Here is a 12,853-nt window from a genome sequence, read left to right on the forward strand (position 1 = left end):
AGGCTGCAACCTCTCTCGCCTCAGCCCGGCCCTGTATGGGGCAGTTTTTTGTTACAGTGCACAAGTTTCATTTCATGGTTATTTATAATGTGTACAGGTTATAGTTCATATTATGATCTTTCTATACAAGTTTCTTGTCTCCTCTACATCTGGTTTTAAAGAAACCAAGTGCAGCCATTAACTTTGCTGGGTAGACTTATACTTGAGTCAACGAAAAATTCCAGCTTAAGAGGGTTTAATATAGGAGTCGACTTATACACGAGGTCGACTTGTGTTCGAGTATATACGGTAAAGTAAAGGGTTTATATGATTTGCAAACTATCAAATATTTTTATTTACATTTTACAAAGTGCCATAACTTTTTTGGGGGAAAAATTGGGTTGTATTCTCTAACTATGAGTTATAGTTACTCCTTTTGCCAGTTAAAGTGATATAGTCTGAATTATTAAACATAAGTATTACTATGGGTATCTGAGTCATTGAGGCCAAACACATTGATAATATTTCCAGTAACAACATATAATTATCTAACATTTTAACAACATACCTAAATGGACTTGCTATTTATAGAATATGGCATAACAAGATCCTTTTTTCTTTTTAGTTATATTTTATTATGTGTTTCATTGTGGTTTTAATGAAATAGCAGAACAACATCCTAGTGCATCTCACTAAATTACAATATCATTGAAAAGTTAATTTATTCTCATTTTCACTAGAATCTAATGAAGAGTTGTAGCCCTTGAAACATGTTTTTTTTTTTGTGCCAATAAAGTTTAACATTCCCCAAAAGGTACTGTACACACGCTGACACTCTTTATGTTTGTAAAGGCTCTAAAGTTGGGGTGCCTTCCATGTCAATGCTCAGTTTTTTTTGTTTGTGAGAGAGATCACCCCCAAAAATTGGTACACCTGGATAGAGACAGGATAATATAATAATGTTCCCCACAAGCCTCGTCAGCGGTTTCCTATATGTGGTCACTAGTGTAAGGCCTTGTTCACACTAGGGACGTTGATGTATATGCCCTTTGCTAGGTACAGCTTTTTCCATTGATTGTAATGTAAAAAGTTCACATCTATGCGCTTTGTTACTGTCAGTTTGAGAAACGTAGTGTTGCATGCATTTCTGTGCGTTACGCTGTGAAGCACACAGCAATGCAAGTGAATGGGTGCGCTTTTTTAGCGCATACATGCACTTAGCAATGCGCTTTGGAGATGCGTTTTTTACCCCTCATTAAAAAAAAAAAAAAAAAAAAATTTCAAATGAAAACAAATATTTATTGACAACTGCTACATCAAATAAGCAAAACAGGCAGAACAAAAGCGCGTTGAAGCACATGTAAACGCATGGGTGGACTCAAAAAAAAGCGCACCACAATACACTGAAACGCACATCAACGCATACATTTTTATCTTGCGCTTAAATACATTTCTGAACGCACCCAATGTGAACGAGGTCTAATACCTCATTCACTTTACCATCATGTTTGAATCTACTCTAGTTTAGTTGACTACCTTTGTGCTGTTTTTCTCTTGAAGATTATTTGACTCCAGCCACCTTGCATGATTGAGCTGAACCCAAATGGTGAAAAACAGCTCAATTTTGTTTTAAAGGAATACTTAAGTCTAGAAAAAAAAATGACATTTACTCACCTGGGGCATCCCTCAGCCCCCCGAAGCTGGATGGTGCCCTCGCAGCCCCGCTCCGATCGTCCTGTCCCCGCCGGCGGCTACTTCCGGTTCGGCGACAGCCGCCGACAGGCTGGGAACGCGGCTGATTTTCCGCGTTCCCAGCCGCTGCTATCACTCTATATACGCTATAGCAGCAAAGAGAGTGATAGCAGCGGCTGGGAACGCGGAAAATCAGCCGCGTTCCCAGCCTGTCGGCGGCTGTCGCCGAACCGGAAGTAGCCGCCGGCGGGGACAGGACGATCGGAGCGGGGCTGCGAGGGCACCATCCAGCTTCGGGGGGCTGAGGGATGCCCCAGGTGAGTAAATGTCATTTTTTTTTCTAGACTTAAGTATTCCTTTAAAGGAAGGAATTAGAGGATTAAAAAGGAGACAGTCAAAACCATATACACCACATTAAGTTTAATTTTCTGGGTATGTCATAGGCAGTTGCAAAATTGCTTTACTAACTCCATTACCTCTGAACCATCTGGCCTGATATGAACTGCCTTCTGAGTAGGGTGCTCTTCTGCAGCCATCTCCCAAGAGAAAGAATACTGGGGCGTCATTTTGGCAAGAGGTCATTTTACCAACAACCTGCTCACTCAGTAAAATAATCCTTAATTTGATCTGGATTATCCCTGCAGCAGATGCAGGCTGAAGCCAGCAGCTGCACACAGCAGACTCCTGCTGCTTTCCAGACTTAAAGTGGACCCAAATTAAAAATACAAGATTTCAGAAATAAAATCTATTTTCTAAATTATAATAATAAATAGCAGCCTTTTTTCAGCTGCATTATGACAAATATAAAATATTTTACATTTATTGGAGGAACCCCTCCCTTCCTTTCAAATTGCCGGGATTTTTCCGGCAAACTGGTGGATTAGGTGGTGTCCGGCAATGGAGGAATTGCTAATGGCTGCCCCCAGTATAATCCTAGTTATGAAAAGAGAAGGGTGAAAAGCATGCACTGAAATGCCCATAGGTTTGAAGGAGTGTTTATTTAGCTTTGTATGGGTCAGAGTGGTGCAACTAAATATTTTGAATTAAAAAAATGTTTGGTTTGGGTCCGCTTTAAGGATCAACTACCATATGAGGAAGAATTATACTACTGGCAAAAGGAATATCAGAAAGCTGCTAAAAACACAAGATGACCCCATTGCTGCATGTCAGAAGAAGCTGAGCAGACTGGGGTTTAAGAGGGACAAGTGAGCGGGGTGGATGGTATCTACTGAAGGGGTTAGAAGGTGTGGTTTTGAGAGAAATTTTTCCTTGCTGGAGCCAGTACCTATTCAGTAAGGAGTCCTTGGACAAGATTTAATAATTCTCCAGGATGGCCTACTGAGCGTACCCTTAGGCTACTTGCACACCAAGACGTTGCGTTAGGTGCTACGTTAAGGTCGCATAACGTGCACCTAACGCAAGGCCTGGTGCTCTTCGATGTGGACGTCAGAGTGAGCCGCGTTGTGCAGCTCACTCTGGCGTCCGTGATGCGTACTCTTGGACGCATGCGGCATCACGTGGTCCCGCCGGCCAATCGCCGCACAGAGCGGCCGCACCAGGAAGTAAACACTGCACGTCACAACGTGCAGTGAATATTAATTAGCCATGTGCCTGGCCGCTCACCACTCCTCCCCAACATGACTGAGCAAGCCGCTGTAACGCCGTAGCATGCTGCACTTTCGGAAGAACGTGCAGCGTTGCATGTAACGCAACCTGGGCAGTGTGAACAGCCCACTTGTGTTACATTGCTGTGCGTTGGGGGAGCGTTACAGGCTGCACTAACGTGCGCCTGTAATGTCTTAGTGTGTAAGCAGCCTACGTGGATGAAGCTCTCGAGCACTTTGAGTCCAGCAGGTGAAAAAGCACTATACGTGTGTTAACATTTCATTTTTTGAAAAGATATTCAAAGGTATTACTGCTAGCGGTGTGTTCATAATATTCAAAAACTGTTGGTTCTCATACTACATGGAGATGGTAAAATTAGATGTGTGAACACCGGAGGTGGGGAAGAGCCCCTTGTCCATGGACCATGCAGGCTGGCATAGCTCAGGGTGCGAAGCACCACGCAGTTGGGGCTCCGCATTCTGGCTATCCCAGCCTGCATGGGAGACAAGGGGTTAAATATGCTTGGCGGTGGGGACCCCACGCCATTTTTTTTTATTTCCCAGCACATAAAAAAAAATAAAAAAATAGGAAAATATTTTTTTTTACTACTATCTTTTCTATCTTTTTAACATATCCTGAAAATGTGGCGTTTCTACCATGTAAGGGGGCTTTGCTATTGACCTCTAAAGTCGGCGGGTTTTGTTTCATTAGAACTGTCATTTACTGCATTTAAAAGTATACTTTTTTCCTTTGAAATTTTAAAATCGATTTTCTCAAAAAGTATAAGATCTTTTTGAAAAAAAAATTTCTCCTCTTGTAGTCACTGTCCCCCTCCACCACATACCTTGCAAATTTAGTGTTTCTAGCACGTAAGTGGGCTTAGCTTTTAACCATTAAAGTCGGCGGCTGTTCGCCTGCCATTAAAGTCTATGGCAGTCCGCCTGTTCGCAGACTTTTGCGAAAGTTCGCGTCCGCTGACCAAAAATCAGAGGTTTGCAACATCTCTACACTGGAAGTGAAAGTGCAGTGAAAGAAACTGGATTTAAGATCATCTTTATCATTTTTTACCACATATACTGTATGTAGGCATGGTGAATAAGATGCAAATATTTACGAGTTCATGCAGGATTACTGTAAAGTCGACTCCAATATTTGACCCTCTTAAGCTGGAATTTTTGATTGACTCAAGCATAAGTCTACCCAGCAAATTTAATGACTGCACTTGGGACCAGGAATAATTAACAGCTGCATTTGGGGACTAGGATGCGAGCGCTGTAATAACAGCGCAGGAGATTTGGGCGCAGCCGGCGCCACCATAAACTGTAATAGGAATTATGGCTATAGCGGCACACAGTGAGTAACTTTGGCGCTGTCAGAAGACGGAGCTGCAGTTACTTTTAAAACACTGCAATTCGGCCTCCAACAATAGCTCGAAGCAGAATTACATAATTTCCCCACCATCCACATGGACCTAGAGAGGGAATAGTAATTAACGCCACTGGGACTTGTGCAGCAGCAGGATAAGTCATATACCGGCTGTATCCTGCGCCCAAGTCTCCCGGCGGCGATTTCATATGTACGCCTAGGATGGGATAATAACTGCACTGCACACTGTATTGCAGCCATTAACCTGTACTGTCCCTTAAGTGCAGCCAATAACTCCTCCAGGCATCCTTATATACTCATCTGTCTGATACAAGTGACTACTGCCCAATGCCCTCATGCGCCTGCTGTTCACCCACCCCCTAATTTGCTCATCATTTTGACACTTAGCCACCACTCAATCGCCTCATCGACCCGATGCATAACTACCATTTATTTTCTCATCCGCTTAATACACTTCCACCTGGAAACCAATTCCCTGGTCTTCCGGATGCCCACACATCCGGAACCGAATTCCTCATCTTTCTGATACATATGGACCACCCATTCCCCTCACCTGCCTGGTGTGTGTGTCGGTGTTGCCAACTGCCCGTAAATTTTGTTTGACATTTAGCTGCCCGTGAATTCTGTAAGGAATTCAGCAGCGTCCGTAAGGCTGCCTTGTGAGCAGGAGGGGAGCAGCGCAGAGAGGAGGGAGAGCTGTGGGCACAGCGGGGAAGGGAGGCCATCTCTCCCCTCCTTCCCTCACCTTAGGGCGCTCCCTCGCTCTCCCCTCCAGAACAAAGTGTGGTGCGGGGTTTGGCAGCGGGCAAACTTGCCTCCGCCTCGCTCCAAGCGCCGGAAGTTCTGGTGCCGCTGCTCTGGTCTGTACCAGACCAGACTAGCGGCAAATCCATTAGACTATCCCGCGCCTGCAACGAGACAGAGGTAAGTTCCGCTCGCTGCCAGCCGCCGCACCACACTTAGTTCTAGAGGGGAGAGCGAGGGAGGGAGAGCCCTAAGGTGAGGGAAGGAGGGGGGGAATGGCCACCTTTCCCCGCTGTGCCCACAGCTCTCCCTTTTCTCTGCGCTGCTCCCCTCCTGCTGGGGGCACACCTGGCTACCTATTTTGGGGACATATACGCCTGGATACATATACCCCCGACTACATATACTGGGGATATACCCCTGCCTACATATACTGGGCACATATACACTTGCCTACAGACACTGGGGACATATACTTCTGACTACATATACTGGGGACGTATACCCCTGCCTACATATAGTGGGGACATACCCCTGCCTACATATACTGGGCACATATATCCCTGCCTACATATACTGGCGGACATATACCCCCGACTACAGATACTGGGCACATATACCCCTGCCTACATATACTGGGGACATATACAGTGGCTTGCAAAAGTATTCAGCCCCCTTGAAGTTTTCCACATTCTGTCACATTACTACCAAAAACATGAATCAGTTTGATTGGAATTCCACATGAAAGACCAATACAAAGTGGTGTACACGTGAGAAGTGGAACGAAAATCATACATGATTCCAAACATTTTTTACAAATAAATAACTGCAAAGTGGGGTGTGCTTAATTATTCAGCCCCCTTTGGTCTGAGTGCAGTCAGTTGCCCATAAGCATTGCCTGATGAGTGCTAATGACTAAATAGAGTGCACCTGTGTGTAATCTAACGTCAGTACAAATACAGCTGCTCTGTGAGGGCCTCAGAGGTTGTCTAAGAGAATATTGGGAGCAACAACAACACCATGAAGTCCAAAGAACACACCAGATAGGTCAGGGATAAAGTTATTGAGAAATTTAAAGCAGGCTTAGGTTACAAAAAGATTTCCAAAGCCTTGAACATCCCACGGAGCACTGTTCAAGTGATCATTCAGAAATGGAAGGAGTATGGCACAACTGTAAACCTACCAAGACAAGGCCGTCCACCTAAACTCACAGGCCGAACAAGGAAAGCAATGATCAGAAATGCAGTCAAGAGGCCCATGGTGACTCTGGACGAACTGCAGAAGTCTACAGCTCAGGTGGGGGAATCTGTCCATAGGACAACTATTAGTCATGCACTGTACAAAGTTGGCTGTTATGGAAAAGTGGCAAGAAGAAAGCCATTGTTAACAGAAAAGCATAAGAAGTCCCATTTGCAGTTTGCCACAAGCCATGTGGGGGACACAGCAAACATGTGGAAGAAGGTGCTCTAGTCAGATGAGACCAAAATGGAACTTTTTGTCCAAAATGCAAAACGCTATGTGTGGCGGAAAACTAACACTGCACATCACTCTGAACACACCATCCCCACTGTCAAATATGGTGGTGGCAGCATCATGCTCTGGGGGTGCTTCTCTTCAGCAGGGACAGGGAAGCTGGTCAGAGTTGATGGGAAGATGGATGGAGCCAAATACAGGGCAATCTTGGAAGAAAACCTCTTGGAGTCTGCAAAAGACTGTTTTGAAAGGAAGTGGACCGCAAAATAATCTCCTTCCTGGTGTTCCCTACGTAAAGATTCTTTGGAACTGTACTGATCAGAATCAGGGCTGGTTAAAGGACACCTGAAGTGGGAGGAAGTTGGATGTTGCCATATTTATTTCCTTTTAAGTAATACCAGTTGCCTGGCAGTCCTGCTGATCCTGTAGCTTATCCTGTTGATAATCATGGGTAAAATCTAATTTTGAATTCTCTAAGGTGCAATAGGTTTATTAAACTTTTTATCGATAAAACAGTCAATAAATATAACACCTTACTGAATTCAAAATTAGATTTTACCCATGAGGTAAATTATCAAACGTTCGATAAAGTGTTTGATAAAGCTTAGTGAATTGGGTTCTATGTGTCACGGCTGCTGTAATACAAATGATGGAAAACAATTCCTTATCCTGAAGTGTGGCAGTGGACAAGCTTACAGGCAAAGTGTTGAACCACTTGATGTTAGATGGCAAAATATCTTGATGTAATCCCTAACTCCAGAGTGGACAAGCACTCATACGATTCCAGAAAGCGCTTTCCATCATTTGTATTACAGCAGTCATGATACAGACTACAGGTGCTGGCTGAGGCAGATTGCGCTGAGGTACTCTTTACATATCACCTCTTGATTTTGGGTTACAGAACTGACCCTCCACCTTGAGCAGTATTTCATCCATTGTGTGCTACTCCATTTTTTGAATCTGAGAGGGTACATTTTTTTTTTGTTTAAGAGGAGCTGTTAGGTATAGGGTCTCAGAGAAAAAAAACCCACATATATCAGTAGCTAAATATTGGCTGTACTTACATTACATATGCATTTCACTGTCCACGTTTGGATTTCACAGAATTTTTATATATTATTTGCAGAGATTGATGCTCCTGACAGCTCATGGCAGGTTCCATGTTTGTCTGTCTTGTATGAAGCCAATTGTGATGTCATATCCTCCCTCACCCTGCTTCCTGATGGTTCGACTCACAAAAAAGATCCAGATCAAAGATCCTAAATGGTTCATGATCCAGACAACACAGAAGTGCAGTGAATATTAATTAGCCATGTGGCTAGGAGCAATACCCGACTGGTGCAGTATACTCTAACAGAGCATGTGCTCTGTGAACAGCACTTTTCAGAGCTGTGAGCTTGGCTGCAAGATACAGGCTGCTGTAACATGAGTCCCTGTGAAAACAGCTTTAGTGCGGGGTAGTCAAATTAAGGGGAGCACCAGGGAGAAGAAGCAGCCCCAGAATGCTTTGCAGCATCATGCGGCCTGAAGACCTGCGGCCTCCTTAGGAGCTTCGGAATAAAGAGGCTTGCTACTAATCCGACAACAAAGTAAGAGAGATTTTTAACTTCAGTATTGCCTTTTTGGCTTCCTTCTAAACTGTTTAACACAGGAGCATAGAGGTTTAAATTAGCTTTTTTAGCCTGACAGTTACTCTTCAACCACTTGATGACCCACCCTTTACCCCCCCTTAAGGACCAGCGCTGTTTTGAGTGATCTGTGCTGGGTGGGCTGTGCAGCCCCCAGCACAGATCAGGTTGCAGGCAGAGAGATCAGATTGCCCCCCCTTTTTCCCCCCTATGGGGATGATGTGCAGGGGGGGTCTGATCTCTCCTGCCTGCCTGGGTGTTGCGGGGGGGGGGGGGCACCTCAAAGCCCCCCTCCGCGGCGAAATTCCCCCCTCCCTCTCCTACCTGCTCCCCCCCCGGCGATCGAGGCTGCACAGGACGCTATCCGTCCTGTGCAGCCAGTGACAGGACGTCCCCTGTCACATGGCGGCGATCCCCGGCCGCTGATTGGCCGGGGATCGCCGATCTGCCTTACAGCAGCGCCGTACAATGTAAACAAAGCGGATTATTTCCGCTTGTGTTTACATTTAGCGGCCCGCAGGCTATTCACGGAGCCCCCCGCCGTGATTTGACAGGAAGCAGCCGCTCGCGCGAGCGGCTGCTTCCTGATTAATCAGCCTGCAGCTGGCGACGCAATACTGCGTCACTGGTCCTGCAGCTGCCACTTTGCCGACGCACGGTATAAGCGTGCGGTCGGCAAGTGGTTAAGAAGAGTAGCGAGAAAAACTCAAATATTGAAAACAGGCTTTAAAATACATTACGTCAGATGAAGCACTGCATTTGAAATTGTGAAGCATTCTTTTCTAATTAATGTTACCAAACACAATATATGAAAGACTTTATAACAGCACCTGGCACAATCTACTTCAAAATGAACAAAAATTAGAAACAAAACATTTTATTTTATAATAATATCCACAAACACAGCTTATACAAACATGGGTTTTCAGATGTGCACATTGACTCATTGTTTTCTAACATCCTTATGCTTGAGGGGAATGCATACTGAATTTTTCTTTTTCACATAAAAATTATATTACAAAACATCTGTGATATTTGTATAGAGCTCCAACTACTGATTTTGCTGGCAAGCTGTGTACAGCAAGTACAAAAAAGACCTAGGTAAGATATTTCCTAGTTATCAGTTACTAAAGGTGCATACACACGTGCAATTACTGTCACCAACAGGGATCTGGACTTAATCTCAAGGGCAATACTTTAGAGCTGAGTGCTGTAAACACTTTGTGTTGCTATGGAGGGGGAGGGATGAGAACGCAGCGTACAATGGAGCCGTGTCAAGCAGGAGGGGTAAAGAGATCAATGCGCTTGGCTGGGATAATGCACTCTGGATCCTTCAGCAACACATTTTGGATCTTCTGTACACACGCTTGATTTTCACCAAAGACAGCCCCACCAGGCCTCCTCAGCCAAGAACCCTGTGTACAAGGCCTAAGTCTAGGGACTTTGCTATTGAACGAAAGAAGCTTTAAATGACTACTGTAGGGGGATCGGGGGAAAATGAGTTGAACTTACCCGGGGCTTCTAACGGTCCCCCGCAGATATCCTGTGCCCGCGCAGCCACTCTCGCTCCAGCCCCGCCTCCGGTTCACTTCTGGAATTTCCGACTTTAAAGTCGGAAAACCACTGCGCCTGCGTTGCCGTGCCCTCCCTCCCGCTGATGTCACCAGGAGTGTATTGTGCAGGCCCAGTATGGTCTGTGCCTGCCCAGTACGCTCCTGGTGACGTCAGTGGGAGCGAGAACACAGCCGTGCAGGTACAGTTGTTTTCCGACTTTAAAGTCTGAAATTCCAGCAGTGAACCGGAGATAGGGCCCGGAGCATTGGTAAGTCGCTGCACGGGCACAGGATGTCTGCGGGGGACCATTAGAAGCCCCGGGTAAGTTGAAATCATTTTCCCCCGACCCCCCTACAGTAGTCCTTTAAATATCACATAATAAAGCATTACCAGGTGGAGGTACAGGTAAAGCACCAGAAACCTGAAATATTCGTTTTGGTAAAAGAGAAATATGTTTTGTTCCTTGCGAAACACAAATAAAGTAAATATGCAAAAGAAAAAAAAATATGCAAAAGAAAGAAAAAAAATAAAAGGTACATTTCCCCAAAGTGATAGTCTAGTCTTGTTGATGAAAAGCATCCTTCACAGTTCAGATCTATACATCACAGGATTCTTCATACTTAACTTTAAATGTTACTTCGGTTCTATGTACAGAGATGGCCACATGCATAGCTCAGGCTTTCTGCCAGCAAAGTAAGAATTGGGTGTGTCAGTTTTCTGATTAGTACAACTGATCTTCAATTTAGTGCAATATACTGTAGTCTGCTGTATTAAAGGATACCTAAGCCCTTGTAAAAATTCAACTACGTAGTGCCCATGTGCAAAGCACTCCCGGCCACGCAATCAAGGACACGCATCACCGGGCAGCACCTACGCAGTGCACACCGACCCTCCCGACCAGGGAGTAACTTTGGGGAAACATTAGGCATTAACAGGGGCGTATGGAGGAGCTGTGGGCATAAGGAGAAAGTACTACACATGCCTGCTCCCCTGGTTTTTAATTTTTTACAAGGTCTAAGGTATCCTTTAAAAGGATACCCAAGGTAACGTGACATGAAGAGATAGACACGGGTATGTACAGTGCCTAGCACACAAATAACTATTTTGTGTTCCTTTTTTTCTATCTCTTCCTGAAAGAGTTAAATATCAGGTAAGTGGCTGACTCAGTCCTGACTACAGTTTGACCCTCACTGATAAGAAATTCCAACTGTAAAACACTTTCCTAGCAGAAAATGGCTTGAGAGCAGGAAAGAGATAAAAAGTATAAATTTTAGCTCTGGCATACTTCAATGAATGTGTCATTAAGCAAAAACAATAAAACAGTTAAAACCTAAAAAGTAGTTTAAACAAAATAAAACTGTGGAATATTTTATTATTATTATTTTAAAAAAGTCATTTTTAGGAGAAGGAAGATAAATACAATTGTTTATTTCATTCGTTTATTTTCACCTCGGGGATCCTTTAAGCCAATTTCACATGCAGGAAGAACTACTTCACTGGGCATGTCTGCATGTTACACAGAACACTGAAAACTACACGTGTTTTGCTTGAAAAATATTACAGTTTGAGCTACTAAGATTTTTTAAAGGACAACTGTAATGAGAGGGTTATGGTGGCTGCCATATTTATTTCTTTTTAAAACTATACCAGCTGCCTGGCTGTCCTGCTGATCCTCCGCCTCTAATGCTTTTAGCCACAGACCATGAACAAGCATGAAGCAGATCAGGGGTTTCTGACATTTATGTCAACTCTGACAGGATTAGCTGCATGCTCCTTTCTGGTGTTATTCAACCACTACTGCAGACAAACAGATTACCAGGGCTGCCAGGCAACTGGTATTGTTTAAAAGTAAATACATATGGCAGCCTCCATATTCTTCTCACCACAGTTGTCCTTTAAGGCTGTAGCTTGAAATAGATAATTTTTATTTTAGTAACATTACAAAAAAATATTTGTGTACCCTTGAAACACGTGATAGCATATTTATTGTTAGCAATGCTGGCACTTAATGAATATTAAACAACATTTGTCAAGGTGTTTGATAAAAAAAATAGCATTTAATCGTAATTCACATGGAATGTAACATCTATCTCATGTACAGTCAGACAGCCTCCATTTTATCCTTCAGTGATCAGGCTCACAATCACTGTCTAGCATTCCTTTATTAATGCTGATAAGGCAATCTTCATCATTCTTTGTCTTCCATTTCTAAAAAGTCTGTCAGAGTCCCTAAATCAAGTGGGATGATCAAATATTCAACTCCATCTGCACCCTGTGAATGGAAAATACAGTCATTACAAAGTGTTCTATTGTTATTCAGTGGCATAACTACAGTTCATGGGCCTCCCCAGTGAAACTTTACGATGATTATGACATCATACACATGCGCAGTGCGCTCCTGGCTAGTGAACGCGTGCTGTAGTACACGTGCAGCCCTGCCAGCCAAGGCGTAATGGTCTCGACCAAGCCGACCAGAAGATGGGGACACCAGGGCAATTAAAGGTGAACCAGTGGGCATAAAGGATAAAGGGAGGAGGGGGGGTTGTCGAGCATCAGGACAGCTCACGATGCATGTTTGCTCCCCTCGTTTCTCATCTACTTTTGGGCTCTGGTATCCTTTAAACATGTGACTGACAGAAATATAGATTTTTTTATATACAGTATTTCCTTTCATTAACTAGCTGTTTAAAATAATTAAAATAACATAGTAAACAGTGGTTCTCAGGCATTATGACAGATGCACCCAGCAGATGGCTTTGGGTGATGATCAGTAGTGATGGGCACATCATGGG

The 12,853-nt window shown here is 44.0% G+C and overlaps 1 protein-coding gene across 1 annotated transcript in view; it reads right to left on the minus strand.

Annotated features, from left to right (window-relative positions):
* Positions 1 to 11,413: 11,413 nt before the first annotated feature.
* Positions 11,414 to 12,853, minus strand: part of ORC2 (origin recognition complex subunit 2) — a 79,874-nt gene continuing 78,434 nt past the window's right edge. Inside the window, exon 17 of the mRNA XM_068245136.1 lies at positions 11,414 to 12,333. Coding sequence (XP_068101237.1) covers positions 12,250 to 12,333 — 84 coding nt within the window. The 3' untranslated portion in view covers positions 11,414 to 12,249. The remainder of the gene's footprint in view (positions 12,334 to 12,853) is intronic.

This window comes from Hyperolius riggenbachi, chromosome 7 (assembly GCF_040937935.1).
Source record: "Hyperolius riggenbachi isolate aHypRig1 chromosome 7, aHypRig1.pri, whole genome shotgun sequence".
Lineage (NCBI taxonomy): Eukaryota > Metazoa > Chordata > Amphibia > Anura > Hyperoliidae > Hyperolius > Hyperolius riggenbachi.